The sequence below is a fragment of the Durio zibethinus genome, chromosome 3 (assembly GCF_047325235.1).
Source record: "Durio zibethinus cultivar Kanyao isolate XHJ-2024 chromosome 3, ASM4732523v1, whole genome shotgun sequence".
In the NCBI taxonomy this organism is placed as follows: domain Eukaryota; kingdom Viridiplantae; phylum Streptophyta; class Magnoliopsida; order Malvales; family Malvaceae; genus Durio; species Durio zibethinus.
In genome coordinates, this window is record NC_143164.1 from 2,941,272 (window position 1) to 2,957,991 (window position 16,720).

The 16,720-nt window shown below is 36.4% G+C and overlaps 3 protein-coding genes, 1 long non-coding RNA gene and 1 pseudogene across 4 annotated transcripts; 3 read left to right on the forward strand and 2 right to left on the reverse strand.

Annotated features, from left to right (window-relative positions):
- Positions 1-550: 550 nt before the first annotated feature.
- On the forward strand, positions 551-2,908 carry LOC111300588 (peroxidase 64-like; annotated as a pseudogene).
- Positions 2,909-3,017: 109 nt separating this feature from the next.
- On the forward strand, positions 3,018-5,431 carry LOC111300599 (uncharacterized). Its single transcript, XM_022896227.2, has 6 exons — positions 3,018-3,315; positions 3,405-3,453; positions 3,538-3,664; positions 3,928-3,998; positions 4,107-4,179; positions 5,025-5,431. The coding sequence occupies exons 1-6, from the start codon at positions 3,111-3,113 to the stop codon at positions 5,136-5,138; spliced, it is 639 nt and encodes a 212-aa protein (XP_022751962.1). The 5' UTR covers positions 3,018-3,110; the 3' UTR covers positions 5,139-5,431.
- A 3,935-nt stretch (positions 5,432-9,366) lies between these two features.
- On the forward strand, positions 9,367-11,178 carry LOC111300608 (protein FD-like). The gene is made up of 4 exons (XM_089757854.1): positions 9,367-10,146; positions 10,282-10,397; positions 10,553-10,630; positions 10,736-11,178. The coding sequence occupies exons 1-4, from the start codon at positions 9,813-9,815 to the stop codon at positions 10,802-10,804; spliced, it is 597 nt and encodes a 198-aa protein (XP_089613980.1). The 5' UTR covers positions 9,367-9,812; the 3' UTR covers positions 10,805-11,178.
- Positions 11,179-13,240: 2,062 nt separating this feature from the next.
- LOC149519519 (uncharacterized) lies at positions 13,241-15,291 on the reverse strand. Its single transcript, XR_016340763.1, has 2 exons — positions 14,336-15,291; positions 13,241-13,582 (listed from the first exon to the last, which is right to left on the reverse strand). It is a non-coding gene; the product is annotated as an uncharacterized LOC149519519 (long non-coding RNA).
- A 581-nt stretch (positions 15,292-15,872) lies between these two features.
- On the reverse strand, positions 15,873-16,705 carry LOC111302010 (SKP1-like protein 1B). The gene is made up of 2 exons (XM_022897983.2): positions 16,281-16,705; positions 15,873-16,202 (listed from the first exon to the last, which is right to left on the reverse strand). The coding sequence occupies exons 1-2, from the start codon at positions 16,581-16,583 to the stop codon at positions 16,029-16,031; spliced, it is 477 nt and encodes a 158-aa protein (XP_022753718.1). The 5' UTR covers positions 16,584-16,705; the 3' UTR covers positions 15,873-16,028.
- Between the last annotated feature and the right edge of the window lie 15 nt (positions 16,706-16,720).

Consider the following 16,720-nt stretch of genomic DNA (forward strand, 5'->3'; position numbering starts at 1 on the left):
ATTCATTAGTCCCAAACACAAAAACAAAGAAATATTCAACAAAGAACATAAGCCAGGTTGGAACATTGCTGACATTAAAACAGAGGTGATAGGGAAAAGACAGCCTGCAAATTCCAATGCTGCCATTTTACAGGTTGATCCTGATTCCTGAAGCCTGATCAGTCCCAACTCTTTCTCATTTTCCTTTCATGGGTTCGATAGAGTCTCAAACTCCGAATTAATTCATTTTCAGATATCAATATTTTAGGGCGTTCTCAATAAATACAAGGAAAGGGCCCATTGAACTGAATTATAAGTAAATAAGTTGAGAGTCGCTTAAGGGGTTATAATCTGGACAGTTCTGTTATTTGCTAGGCTGTTGACAATGACTCTTGAACAGTTGTTGAAGCCGTAGAATCTTGAGTCTTGACCAAGCTTGCGTTAAAACAAGGATTTCATTATTTGTTCAAACCCAATCCGCGAAACCTTTCCCTTTTTTAAGCTCTGAAGGTTCAACACGCTCATGTAACGAAATGCTTTGCTTAAGTCCTAAGGAGGCCTCAGCAAAGTAACTATTGGTGCCGGTAGCTCTTCTACCCCCCTATCTTTTGGCAATGCTTAGCTCGTTTACTTTGGAATGAGTTCTGTTATGTGCTTTTTTTTTTTTTAATTCTTTTTTTAGATTTTATAACTCTGCCAGTGATGGCTAATGCTTCTTCCCTGGTTTAACTTTTTGGGGGAATGATTACGTTGATGCTCTGCTTAAATTATATGAGAAATGATTTCATCACTAAAGAGATTGGAGGTCAAATATGCAACACCATTAAAATTGTAACTTTGATATATTTTATTAAGGCCAATCACAATCAAATTTGATATGGCTTGTCAGCATGCTTCATTACTACTCCACTAAACAAGGGTTCTTGATCACCAAATATGCAAACAACCATTATCGGTAGTAACAACTCCAATTTAAAGTCTCTTTTGCCTTGTTATAAATAACACATTCCCTCCATATCAAACTTGCATAACTGGTTACTTGATCTGCAAAGTAGTTTTGATTCCAATTGTTTCAACAATGACAGCCGTAGTTGCACTTGCTTTCGCCTTTCTCATGTTTCCAATTTCATCTCCTGTCAGAGTACTGACCTCAAACTACTATGACCACACGTGCCCTCAGCTCGAGTCCATTGTTACGAGTGAAGTCAAAAAAGCGATGTTGAATGACAAAACTGTTCCAGCTGCGCTACTACGAATGCACTTTCATGATTGCTTTATCAGAGTATAAATGTTATACTTGCATTTGTTAACAAACTTAAAAGTTTGTTCAGATATAATTTACTTTATGTTTTAATTTTAAGGGCTGCGATGCTTCTTTGTTGCTGAACTCAGAAGGAAATAACAAGGCAGAGAAAGATGGACCTCCTAACATTTCATTGCATGCATTTTATGTCATTGACCATGCAAAGAAGGCATTGGAATCTTCATGTCCCGGCGTTGTTTCTTGTGCGGATATCATGGCCCTGGCTGCCAGGGATGCAGTTGCTCTGGTTAGTAATTTTAATAGTATTTGACTTACCTTGGTTATTCTTACAAAGTTGTAGTAGCTGACCACCCGTTCCACCTATGTAATCGATTCCTAAATACTAATCCAAGTGTTTTGTTTCCACTTGGTTGCTGTCGTCTGTTATATTTTAGTCTGGCGGTCCCACTTGGGAGGTGCCCAAAGGAAGAAAGGACGGAAGAATTTCCTTGGCAACCGAGACCAGACAGTTACCAGCTCCCACCTTTAATATATCCCAGCTACAACAAAACTTTGCCGGAGAGGTCTCTCCATTGAAGATCTAGTTGCTCTCTCAGGTATATCTCTTTATCAACATCTTCCAAGTCCCGCAAAATTGCTTCACCTCAACCAAGCAAAGCACAAAAGGGATATTGCTCAATTTTTTATCGTACAAATTTTGTTTTCCTCGGGATTCCCATGTTGGATTAACTCGATTGGTCCTCAGTAGCTAGAGTTATTATGTAAAGATTTCCTGGAGGCTAGCTGGAAGTCATCCATGCATGTCAAAGATTCCAACTTTATTAATGTTGCGATACCGACCATCTGATACATGTAGGTGGTCACACTCTGGGGTTCTCCCACTGCTCTTCTTTTCAGAACAGAATTCACAATTTTAATGCAACCCTCGCCGTCGATCCAACCTTGAATCCCTCCTTTGCCTCCAGGTTAAGGAGCGTGTGCCCGGCACACAATAAGGTGAAAAATGCAGGTTCACCTCTGGATTTTTCCAACTTAATATTCGATAACGCATACTACAAATTGCTTCTTCAGGGGAAGAGTATCTTCTCTTCAGATCAAGCTTTACTCACCACCCCAAAAACCAAAGCATTGGTTTCTAAATTTGCAAGCTCCCAACAGGCTTTCGAGGAGGCCTTTGTCAACTCCATGATCAAGATGAGTAGCCTCACCGGTGGGCAAGAGATCAGGCAAGACTGCAAAGTAGTCAGGTAATTTTAAAGCCAATTTGGAGTATCAAAGTTTACATTAAAGCCAGGCATCAAGAAAGTTATCGAGTCAATTTCCATTTTTTAAGAGTTATGAAAACAATAAAAGTGAGAGACGCATGTTTCCGTGTGTGACTTGCCTGCCGTCGAAGAGAACGGGTAGGAATGTGTCTTTGTACTTGAAAATTATGTATGATTTATGATTAAAAAAAAATTATGGCTTTGATTTCATTGTGAATATCATAACAACTAATGCTCAAACGCCATCTCTCAATTTTTTATAAGAAGCTGAAATTTGGTTCCTCAGAGGGAAAAAAAGGGCAAATTTTACGATTAAAAAATTTTTTTCTACAGAATACGAAAAATGGAATTTTCATTTGATTATTATATGCAAATTGGACGTTGGGCTCATTACTCGGGCCAATCCAATATTTATAAAGTCCAACACAGAATTGAAAAAATGAACCTCGAATTTGGATTTTGGGCTGTTTGGGCGCACCAAGAATTCCCATCTTCTGGACACCACAAAAGGATCAGTTGCGGAACTGGAACAAACAAGCGTTCAAAGTTCAGAAAAAGAAAAACCCTTGTCTTCTCCCCCATTAGATTCAGTTAAGAAATAAATGTCGGATGACATGGTCGACCAAACACACAAACTGGAAGAAACAACTGTACCAGACAAATTGCTGAAACAAAACAAACAAGAAGAAGAAAAAGCAGAACATGAAGAGCAAGGGTTACATAAGCTTTTGGTCCCTGACATACGCCAACTTCCTCTCTCTCCTCCCTCTGCTGTTGAATCCAACTTTGTCTCTTACTTTGCTCCAGGTCTCTGCCCTTTTTCAAAATTAACATTAATCCTATGATTTTGTTCTTTAATTTGTTTTTTGAACACTATAAAACGTTTGATTTTACAGATTTTGTGAAGCCGGGAAACGACCAGTATGTTTATCGCCATGCCAACGGGTAAGAGTTGCAAACTTCTGTTTTTGGGGTTTAAAAAAAAAGGGAAAGATTGGATTTAATAACGGAAATAATATAAATTTGTAGATTGTGTGTTGTTGGCTTGGCTCAGACTCACGCAGCGTTTAAGGATAAAGGTGGGATCACCGCCGTTGATTTTAATGTCGGCAAATCGGATCGCAGTGGCATGAAAGTCTCCGGAAAGAGAAAGAAGGTGTCTCCCTCCGCTCTCTTTTTATTTTTGTAATTGATTAGAAAAGCATTTGATTTTTATTTTATAATTGAAAATCCACTTGGGGTTTTAAAGGGTTTTATACATGTGATATTAATTGTAAGTTTTTGTTTTTTAATTGTGGAAACAAATTAGAATGCATTATCAGTTGTTACTAGGATATCAAAGAGGTTAGTTTCCTTCATTGAATCGGAACATTTAGCTCTGACAAAGTCTTATTTAAGTTAGATGTGTTTTCCTGACAGAACGCTCAACACTTCGAGTCCAATACAGCTTTGTGCAAGGTTTGCACCAGTGATGATCAATATATCGTGAGGTGGTTATGATTATTTCAGCATTTATTTTTTGTGAAGCCTCTCTCCCTCCCCCCCCCCCCCCCCATCTTTTTTTTTTTCTTATTGATGTGAATAGCAGTTTCGGACAGGTGTTGTGTTAAAGGATCTCTTTTGGAAGTGAATGGCAGATTAATCAAACAGCCAGAGCTGCTTAAATCATCGGTGAGAATAACTCATCTACCCTTCTTTACCGGTTTCAATTTTTATATGTTCACGACATGGAATTCTATGATTGAATCCTTGTGATAGTGTCACATTTTTGTCATCTCGATCACTCCATTTACTTCCCACCAATTATAAAGGCATAGGAAAAAGGATGATTAGTATGACTTGTTATAATGTAGCCAATGGCTGCTTGGTTTGGTGAATTGCAGACTTTGCAATTTGTAGGAAAGAAACAAATGACTATAAGCAATATCATTCCGAGCAAGTTTATTAGAACTAGAATTGGTGTGTTAATAAAGAAATGCCCAAATTTATTCATGCTGCATATGGATTCCTAGTGGGTTCTTCAAGATTCTTTGAAAATCATTGGGAGAAAGAGAATAAGAACATATAACCTACAATCATATATGTATCGTACATGTATCAGTCTTTCAACTGTAGGTTCTGCCTTTGATGGAAGAGAGGTGCCAAATTTTGATTATGAAGATCTTGCTAATATAAAATCAATCAATAACTAAGTGAAGAAGAATTTCATCAGTTAGACTACTGATAATCTAAAGGCTTGTGAGTTCAAGTCCTAGGTCAATCTTAGTCCTTGTGTCAAATAAAAGGATATGAAAAACTCATGGTTTCTACTACTGGGTGCAAAATTACAACTAGCCTAAAATTTTTTGGCTAGAATCTATTATATCTGGTATCCCTTCCCCCTTGACTCTTAACAAGTCTAATTGATTTACACAGTTAGGTTATGGTATCAACTTATTAATTGTACTACTAACTCATGTTACTTTTTTATTCTACCATAGTATTTATAGCTTCTATAATATATCTTTGTTTTGCAGGCAGATAGAGAAGGATACGTTGCAATTATTATGCCAAAGCCATCAGACTGGCTCAAAGTCAAGGCGTCCTTGTTGACCCTTGAAGAATTCAAGAAATTGAGAGCACTTTGCTGAATTTTCAGTTGGAATGGATTTGTTAGCTGAGCTTGCAGAAAACAGGAATCAAGAGAAGCCAGCTCCCTCACTCAATTCATCCAAAAGGAACTCCTTCGCCTGTTTGTTTGATGGGTTTTGCCGGGTTAAGTTCATCAAGGTAACAAGCGCTATACTTTTATTGGGGAGAGCTGAACTGTGTACCACTGCTCCAATTTTATATTTCTTCATCTAAATAATTTAAAGACAATTAAAACTGTATTTAGTTTGTGTGAACTCATATAAATAATGAACTGAATATAGTTTAATTCAAACATCTAACAAATGCGGGTGAATTTGAAGGAATGACTAATATCTTGAAATGCGAGTGAATAGTCTGGTGGGTGCCCTTTTCAGCTCATCGCTTGGACTTTGCTAGCATATGAAATGTTCAAAGCTTGATCATTCAAGGAGAAGATAGCTATATTTCTTCTAATTTAATGCGCGAAATAATGCCAAGCGGTGAAAAAACTGGATTTATTTATTTAACGTCACAAAAGCACCAGTTGGTGAAGATAACCATTATAATCACTGGTGGTAATACAATGAAGATGAATTGACGAACATATTTATCGCCGGCCAAGTGTCTAACACAGTGGAGAGGAACAGGTTAGAAAGCAGAAAGAGGCTACAGATCCTGAATCTGTAAAGCTTAGACCTTCCAGCAATGTCGATTACAAAACGGTATCCAACATCATTTCTGGCAAGGTGATCCAAGGCATCATTGATTTGATCTGGCTTTCTACCCTGCTGACAGAAACTTGAAAAGTTGTTTAGTCTCTGTCGTCACAGTGTCTAATGTCTATCTCTATGGACAAGACAAATGGCCGGGTGAAACCGTACCAAATATTGATAGAAAGGAGGGTCAATAGGCCTGTTTGGTGCTCCCACAGCCACTAAAGTCCCATTTATTTTGAGCAGCTCCCAGATTGGTCCAAGTTAGTGGTTGGCTGAAACAGTGTCCACAATAACGTCTAGCGTTGTCTTACCTCTCTGTTAAGTATCACAAAATCCAAAAGATTCAGAAGCCTTAACAAAGCCTCTTCAAAGTGAAATTTCAAAAATCCTTGGAGAAACAAGCAGAAAATCAAGAGTACGCAGCAAACTTGCATTTGTTCAGCATTAGTATAACTACGAAACCATCTGCGCCCAAACGCTGTCTATCCTACTGTTCTTTTGAATGAGAGGTGCTGATGACGGTTACGTGATGACCAAATGCCTATGCCGTTTTAACAGCAACATGAGTACGTTGCCAAGATCCCCCAGACCAACTATTCCCACCTTTTTCCATGGTGACTGGAGTCGTCGGCTGTCTTTCATGGGGCTAAAACCAGTTATAGATCGTGATTTTGAAATTTAGGCTGCTCAAATCTTGGTCTGATCCAATAACTTTTGGACATGAATGGGACCATTAATTGGGCGTCTGAAGCTTTCTTGGGCTCCCACCTCTCTAGCTCGCTTCGGACTCATTGAACCCTTGAGTTTAGCGCAAGCCTGAGGCATTTCACCCCACCCTTGGTTTTCTTCAACCATAACCGGCATTAGTAGCAACTATCTTGTTTGTGTGTGTGTGTGTATATATATTCCTTTGAACTGTGGAAGAATTCTGATGCTGTTTGGTTGTATAGTTTTGCTATTAGCATGGACAACTATTTTATTTATTCTTATGGTGATTTCGGTGGCGCAATGATGGGTGAAGCATTCCAAGCGAGCGGAAACGGAATTTGTCCATAACAAGGCTGAGAATAGTTTATTAACTATCTATTCTTTTCTAGTTCTTTCGTTTTCCAATTGTTGGTTTTGTTTATACCAAACATTCGTAAATTATATATTCTACACATTCAAATTTTTTCCTAAGTTATTATCTTATGCTTTCCCAGCAATATTAACCCTTTTGCACAATTGGTTTCTGTCATGCCTGTGTTTTCATCGGCGTTGATGGCTCTTTGATGCATGTTTTTAGGCTTCGATTTTAAATGCTTGATTAGGTCGAGTTAATCACCCTTATTGTTACCTTAGCCGGAAATCTGTAAGCGGGCAATTTGATATTCAAAATGAAGCATGCATGCAGCTTAACAGTCTTCCATTGACAAACACCCCTGGCCCGCGGCCCCCAAATGAGTGCATTCCCTATGTTGACTGATACTTATCACATGAACGTACAATATGGCTGCCCGCATCATTCATTTTTTCTCAGATAAGAAAATCAATGGCTGGATTAAATGATCTCTATCATTTAGCGTTATTATTTCTAGTAATACGTTTATCTTTTTTGTTTTGGGTAATAGGAGGGAAGTAACATTTGGATATCTCATATCTGCGTGTCTAAACATTTAAAGCTTTGAGGGGAGGGTCCGGAGGGATCTGTGAAAGCTTGCGAGCAGCCATTATATTACCGATCCGAATACTACTTGGTATACTGTGATGTTACAGATTTGAAAAGTAGCATGGGGAATTGATGAAGAATGATGAATCAGAGCTGACAGCTATAATGTCTCAACCATCAATTTGACAGGACTGTCTGACTTTTCTTCACTATCGAATCATCTCATCTCATCTACCAGGAAACAGATTTTTTAAAGAGAGCAGCAAGGGACATGATCAAAACCCTAACAGCGCCCACTTGGTGAATCATTACCGGGGTGTTAGTGCTTTCCGTTGTCACTGAAGACATCATTCCATTGGAATTTTAGTTACTACAATTTTCCTTTTCTATGTAACTTCCTTTCATGCAAAAATGTACCCATAGCTTTAATGGAAACTGGAAATGTTAGTATAAAACGTAATGACAATTTTTGAGGATTTATGATGCAAGGAAAGTGCACCTGCTTCAACTGTTTCACTTCCAAATGAGGAGAGGCAACAGCAGGTAGAGCGGTTCCTGTCCTGTTTGGGCAGTAGAAAATTTTGGTTGTAGAAGTGGCCATATTCTCATTATGGTAAATGAATGATAACAAGGGTGGTGGCACTGGCAGAATTAAATACATATACTTTATCAAAGTATTCACGAGTCATGACAAAACATAGTTCCTAGCTGATACTTATTTTATATTGTTTGCTTTAGGTAGAAGTGTTACTTATTTGAAACCAACTCGTATGGGCATTTACCAAAAACACTAGCAAAAGTAGGTTGCGGTTGTGGAACAAAGGAAAGCAGAAAAGTTTTCTTCTCTCAAACTTTAAAAGATTAATGTTTCATTTGGATGGTAACAAGATTAAATATGATAAAATTAAAAAAATAATAAAAATTATTATAATTATACTTAAAAATATATTATAATTATGATTAAAAAATACTAATAACAATTTTATATTAAATAAATTTTATTAAATTAATATTTAAATTTATTTAATAATATGATAAACTCAATCATATCATATATCGTATCCTCGGAATCCAAACCGAAGGAGACAAGAAATGTAACCTTGTTGATGGAATCTCCCGAGTGCAACTTGAAGTCACAGCCGCAGAGGACCGCCGTAGATTGACAGTGGAGTATTCAATTGTCCATGCATATCATTGCAGTGACATAGACTTAACGAACTTTATCTTCCGCCCCCACCCTCCCTCTCTCTCACGGAGAATAAAGGCAACAATGTTGCAGTTCTAAGTTTTAACCTTCTAGGAAATGTGCCCTAGATATATAGGTGGCAGTCTTTTTCTGAAAAACAAATACCAAGTTATGAAAATTAAGTTAGCGTTTGAAAAATAAACAAATATACGTACATATTGTCTATGTGGTAACCAACTGATTGTGGTCACACATATAGATTCCTCAGCTTTAGACCTGAAAATTTTAACATATTTGATACAGACAAAGAGATGCAAAGAAGAATAGGCCCATCTATCAAATCAAAATTTTTTTCTGACGGCTTAAATTCACATTAATTATAAGGGTTAAACCAGATATACTTTGGTTTTGAATTAAAGAGAGTTTCTCTCAATTTGAAGCGAGTATAGAAATCTGCAACTAGCTTGAATGAAAATAAAAAAATGGTTCATCGGGGAATAAACGAATAGTATGGTAGGTGTCAAGTATCATATTTTAAAACCCGTGGTCCATTGCTTGAGAGAGCAACAACAAAAGCACGAGCATCAACCCCACCAAGCCCGATGATACCAAAGCCAAAGATCTCGATCAGTCAGACTCTCTGGAGATCCATTTCGAAAGTTCTGTCTTGGCGAGTGGAGAGTTGAGGTGCAGTCCTCATCGTTCAATGCTCCAACAATCAAGATGATATTCTTGTTTTCTTTTACTTTATTGGGGTCGTGTACGCTGTACAGAAGCATCAGTGAGGCAGTACTTTGGTACATCATTGTCACAATATAAAAAGGGTTTGAATTTAACTTCATTTTCATAACTATCATACTATAGTCTAATTTAATATTTGAAAAATATGCTGCTACATTGTATATTTAGGCAGGCATAAGAGCATAGGCCACTAGACGTTACATCTCTTCCTTCCGATTTCCCATCTCATTCTCTCTCTTCCCCTCTCTATTAATCATGTGGGCGTCACCTGGTAGAAACTGCAATAATAATAAAGACAATATGCTTCTCCTTCAAAATCCTCTTCCATATGCTCTCCCCCTACACCCTGTTCACCATCATCTCCAATAATCCCTAGCTGATCAGCAGAAAAAAAAAAAAATCCATGGAGGATGTCTGGAAAGATATTAGCCTCTCTTCTCTGAATGATCGACCTGCAAGCACTTTCAACTCCACCACAACCAATAACCCTACCTTTCCTGGCATGATCCTTAAAGACTTTTTGGCTAGACCCCTCAACAAAGAACCGCCAAGAAGATCAAGTGTCTCCAATGACACATCCCTTGTTGAAGAAACCACCCTTTTTGGCTCTCTAGCACCCATTCCTGGCACAGTACTGAGCTTGAATTCTGGGTCTGATTTCCAATACATCGAAAGTGGTGATCCTGTGAGGCCAAACCCAGCAATCAACGGGCGTACCTCTATTGCAACTCCTTTTGGTTCTTCTTGCAACTCTACTTTTCATGTTTTTGGTTCTTCTGCAGTTGTCCCTTTTTGAAAAAAAGAAGGGATTGCAACTCCATCTTTTCGTTCTTCTTACAACTCTACTTTTCTTGTTCTTGGTTCTTCTGCAGTTTTCCCTTTTTGCAGAAAGAGGGCTCAAGAAAATAATGAAAATTCCGACCATCGCCGGCATAAACGTATGATGAAGAACAGAGAGTCAGCTGCTCGGTCAAGAGCTAGAAAACAGGTAAATCTCTTTTGACTTTTCTTCCCTCGCACATTGACATGCAAGGAAACTAATATGAATTGTATTAGCCAGTTCATTTAAGTAGGCATTTACTGGAGCATGGATTATATCATATGACATGTTTTGAAATTTCATGTGATTGTTGAGTAATGCAGGCTTACACAAATGAATTGGAGCTTGAAGTTGCTCATTTACTGGAAGAAAATGCTAAACTTAGAAGGCATCAAGAGACGGTAATGTATCAGTTTTGCTTATATATAGTGCTATTTGTGGTTCTAAAAGAGGAAAAGATACAATTGGTTTGATATATTGGATACGTTTGCATTCTTCTTTTGCAGTTGCTGGCGGCACCAGATCAGCTTCCAAAGAAGAAAACTCTAAGCAGAACTTTAACAGCTCCATTTTGAGGAGGCCGCTTTTTCTTCTTTAGTCTATCTTTTGAATTTGCTCTTTTTTTTCTCTCTTTTGTCGACCTACTTATAAATTGTCCATTAGAGGAAGAAAGAGATGTATGCATTTAAATGGGCTAGATTTGGGCACGAAATTTGCTTGGATTACATATGCATCTCTCTCAAGTGGTTGTGAAGAAAAAGGAAAAAGAATAGCTATTTTGGGAGCCCAACCGCAGGACCAATAGGCTATCAATGGTGGATGCTTTGTGACTTTTTATATCTATTCTCAAATCCTTGAGTCCTTTGTCTTTTTGTTTTTTTATTTGCTTTATCGTTTATCAATGAGGACGAGGTTGTTGAATGGAATGATGAATGCTGAAATGAAAGAACTCTAGGAAGTCTGTTTACCTATTGTATCAAAGATGGGACATGGTGGGCTGTCAATATTCACATTGACACCCTCATCTTTCCTAACCTTATCTCCACCCTTTCTCTATTCTTGTTTCATTCTCCCCCTCCCCTATTTCCCAATTAAAATTGACCGTCCATGCTGCTTGATTTGAAAACATTTTCAAATCCTCTTGTATTATGAGAGGAAGCAGAGAGTGGTTGAGGGAAGTTGAGGAATTGAGTGGGGTTCTTAAGTTAACCTTCTTGCCTGCATCTCAACTTTCCTTGATCGGCTGCCCAGATCAGAGATATTTCTGACAACAAGCTCTATTTATTATTCTTTTTGGTACACAATCCCGGTTTGATGAATATAGTAAGTGATGGATATTGCAAGAATTTTTTTTAGAAGAAGATAATGTTCTTTCGATCGGACAACCATGCAGAAGACGAGCCAGGTTGCATGCCCTAGCCCTCGGTCCCATGGCCTTCGAAATCTTGGGTTAACATATTACCCTTTCTCAATTTAGAAGAAAAAGAAGCATGGTTTTACCTTAAAACTTTAACCTCCCTCCAACAAATCTATTACATGATTACCATTTTAGAACACTTTTTAGTGTAAACTTTTGCTAATGTTTTTAACACTAATGGGGGGGAAGAAGATTCTGACAAAAAGGAAAGACACTCAGTTTTAAATTTGAGTCTTATCATGTTAAGCTTTATTCTTCAAGTTTTATGGATATGGGAGCCACACATCAGTCATTGCCATTGTTCTAAAGTCTAATATCAACTATGATCGCTTCTGCTTCTGCCCCAATCTCTTTTTCAGTATAAAAAATGAAGTGATTATTAAGAGCAAATTCCCGAAATGGACGAGCAGCTACTGTACAATTCAGACTTCAGATTCAGACCCACTTTTTTTAATTTGTAATTTAATTACGCCGCTGTATAACAATATGTTAATTATACCTGCAAAATCTTCAGATATATGTTTATAGGAATTGAACTTTTGCAATGAGCAGCTTATTCTATATATCCATTTATATTTTATCCACGTTCACAATTTTTTTTTTTTTGTTGTGAACATAATACTCCTTAATAGAAGTATATAAGTGGATGATTTTGTACCATAGAGGATTATGTGGAAAATAAAATATTAAACAATTGAATATAAAGTAAAGATATATTGAAGTTCTCTTCATATTAGATACAACGTTAATTCCCGAAACTATTTATTTATATAGTGAAAACTTCCATGAACTTGTAAGTTCAATATGCTCAAAAGTTTGAAACAAAATGTTTAATCATAAATTAACAATAAAGTTTGAAAGATAATAAAACAAAATTTTCTATCAAGGAAGAGCACTGTGCATCAGTTATATTTTCTAGCGTTTACAAATAAGTTTTGGATTTTCTGATAAGACCCTCTTTATTCTTTGGTCCATAAGGCCCATTTTTCTAGGCTAAGATTTTTGGGTTCTATTGAGGGAGTAAGGCTAGTTAAGTGGGTGGAGGCCCACATCCCTTATTTAGTTGCATTATTAAAATCTATGAATGGGAAATTTCCGATGTATACAAGCTGATTCTGCTTGGATTCCCTAAAAACGTCTCAGCGTTCTTTTGCGATTTGTGTTATTCTGCCATATTCCAGTTCCGTTAGACTTGATGATCGTAGTTGGTATTTCCATCTAAACTAGTATAAAAGGAAAAAGAGAAAGAAAGATGAAGTCAAATGTATGTTGTCCTTGAAGTGAGAAGCATATGAGATGTATGTTAGCCACAGATGTTACTTGCATAAACAAGCTCAGGGATCTGTTCATTGTTTGCAAAACAGTATCCAAGGCAGTTGCTCTTCCCCTGAAAACTATATATACATAACACTGGTCAAAGATGGAAGAAGTAAATAAAAGCAAAAGTAAGAAAAAGGCAAAACCATAGGGAGAAATCATTTAAGCGGAAGAGAAAATAATGGCATTTTGGGTACGAGGCAATGGAATATTTGGTGGTGATACATGCTTATATTTATATATCTTGTTTACTTTTAACTGTCTTTGGGGTTAAGGGTGTTGAAATTTGAGGATCAGGTTGTCTATTAGTAGTTTAAACTGTAAAATTGCTCATCTAGAGGCCCTTAAACCATCCCAAAGAACATTCTCAAGTTAAATTCTCTTCTTGTTCAAATTTACTGACCTTTTTTCTTCCTAAACTAATATTGATAAAGCTATACGATTGAATGTCTTGCAGCCTGATATTGCAGCCCCTGGAGAAAACATTCTTGCAGCTTGGATAGGAAATGACAGTTGAGGCTCCAGAAGGCAAAGACCGGCCAATGTATAGTGTGATCTCAGGAACTTCTATGGATTGTCCACACTTTGCTGGGATCGCTGTTAGTCAAATCGAGAAGCCCTACAAGAAGTCCCTCCAATCGAGTCAGCCATTATGACAACCGGTGAGGAACTGACATGTACATGGTAAAGTCTGGACTTTTAACTAATCTATGTCTTCTTACAACCGATTTACAACAACTCAAACCAATTACGACTAAGAGAGGGATAGCAGATATGCCTTTTGATTTTGGTGCAGGAAAAGTAAGCACAACAGGACCCTTGCAACCAGGCCTACTTTACGACACCACCCCCATTGACCAAATGAGTTTTCTCTGCTACCACGGTTATAATATATCTAAAATGAAAACTATCTCCAACACTATCCCAGATGGGTTTGCTTGCCCGGAGGAGTCGAGCATTTATCTTATGTCCAACATCAATTATCCATCAATAGCAATTTCCTATTTCACTGAAAAACAGGTAAGTAGAAATAAGGTTTTAAATAGCACCCGCATCGCGATATAACGGCTGGTGTTTAGTGGTAGCACCGTCTACTACTTCTGTTATGCAATCGCAATGAATGTATGACTAATAATCACACCTATAATGATTGTTTCCGATCATAAATAACGACAAAACAAAAAAATACGAATGTAACGAGACGTTAAAATCGTTATTTACGTTTTTCTTTCATCAAATAAAATAAAAATACATTTTTGAGTGGTAAAAAGAACTATGCGCCAAGTCCAAACTATTTAATTAAATTTAAGTTTCAATCAAAATAATTAGAACAAAGGACTAATAAAAATAGAGCTCTATTGAGGGAACCAACCTTCAAATTACCAAACCATTTCATTGGCTATGAGATCTTTGGGTTTAGCAACTTAAAAATTGTATGATCTCATAAAACAATTACAAACAGCTCCCAAATCAATAAAAAGATAAAAGAGAGTTAATCACTTGAGGAAAAGACAAGAGAGAGGTTAGATAGGTTCATGGTGGACTCTTTTTTGGATGGAGAAGTAAAGTGAAAAAAAAAGGAAAAGTAAATAAGGAAGTTAATGTGATAAAAATTAGTTTTTATTTTTTATTTTGACTATTATCTTTCTTTACTTTTTGAAAAATGGGTATCTAAAATTTTTATGATTTGGATAAAATTTTAATAAAGTTGCTAATTGTTAAATAGTTAATTTAATTTTTAATTATCTAAAAAATAATTTTATAATAAAATTTTAATATTATTAAGTAGATTTATTATTAATTTTTTTATACCTAATATTTTTAGATAAAAAGTTCTAGAACAAAAGTAGATAATGATGGGAAACAAGTTTTTAAAAATGTTTTGAAAATTTTAGATGAAAATTTTGAAAGAAAATGAAAAATGATATATACAAGTGTTTTTACATGTATCTATACCACAAAATTAGATTTTAATCCATTTACCTTAATAATTGAACTTTAAAATATTTAAATATTCATTATTATTCTTTTTAATTAGATTAATTTATAATATTAATTTCATAATGATAATTTGTCTTCAATCATATACATTTATAGCATTTATATCAACAAAATTCATGATTATATTAATGATCTACATTTTAGATATGTATATTGATTTATGACTCTAAAAAAATTTAAAATATTTATTTTAATATAAACATTAAAATATTAAAATATTATAAATTACTTTAAATATAATAAACATGTTTTATAATTATTATTTATTTTATTTTATGATAAGTTGTTCAAAATTATAAAAGAAAAAAAAATTCATAACGGCGATGAGTACGATTACCGTTATTTTATCAATTATGTCCATAACTGCAATAAACGTAACGCAACTGAAAACTTGATCGCGATCGCAAATTCGGTCATGACCGCGATTTAAATCTCTAAGTGGAAAGAACCCTCAAATGCTGCTGTTGCTGTTGCCCGGAGATCCTAAAACAGTCTACACTGTAAGCATTGATCACCTGCAGGCCTAGATGTTCAAGTGGTCCCAGAAAAACTGCAATTCACTAAAAATGGTGAGAAGTCATCTTACCAATTGAGTTTCTCAGCCGCAAATCCGCTCAGAAAAGATGTATTTGGATCCATAACATGGTATAAAGGAAAATACGAAGTCAGAAGACAGAAGTCCATTTGCTGTAAGCAGTAAAAGTGGTAACTAGTTGCTAAATCCTTAATAAGCATTAGAGCAATGTGTAGAACACCTACAAGAAAAATGCAGGATTCACAAGATCTCAATCCCACTGTAACAAATATGATTCAAAGCTCTTTTATCCTCACCTTGGCATGATCTTCACTGTTTTCCTACATGCTCCACATCAATGTAAGCATAATCGCATTCAAAAACCAGAACAAGATTGATAAGGAACAACATTAATTAACATTAGAACGGTTCAACGAGACATAACAGTTAAAGCATGTAAAAACAGACAGAAAATACCAACCCCATGTTCTCAAGCACATTGAAAAATAAAAACAGTAAAAAGCTTATGCTCAAATGGATTCAGATGCTTTCACTCAAAGGCCCACTGATTCTCCCGACGAACCTCCTCCTCTTCCTCTGGAGTAAAATCATTCTTGATATTAAATGTCTTACGGATCTCCTCTGGTGTTTTGCCCTTTATCATATCCGCCACTGTTTGACACGTCAGGTCCAACAAGCTCTTGATGTTCAAATAATTAGCAGCCTTCAAAAAAAAAAAAAAAACCTTTAAATATAAATTCAATTATTTTACTCCAAATCCCTAACAAAAAGGCAGGCTTACCAGGATGAGATCGAAGAGGGTGGCTTGATCGACCTTGACGAAATCAGCGTCCCAAGACTTAAGCTCATCGTCAACAGAGGCTGAACGATCGTCGGATTTATGTGCTTCCACGTGTTTCTTGCAGTACTCGATTACTTTGGAGAGGATCTTGCTGGTGACGTTGGGCAAAGGGATGCCGTTGTCGGCGCAATCGTCCTCGATCATATGCTTAATCGTTTGTGATTCAAGAGCCACCGCCTCGTCCACCTCGAAGCTCTCGCCGTCCGAGCTCTTCAGCGTGATTTTCCGATCCGTGGACGACATGAAGATGGATCCAATTGGAAGATTCCGGAAACCCTAACCGAAAGGGGAAAAAAAAGGAAAGTTGAGATTGTCCCGATAATACTCAAAAATATATTTTTTTAAGTTTAAAAATAAAATATATGCTATAAAAATAAAAT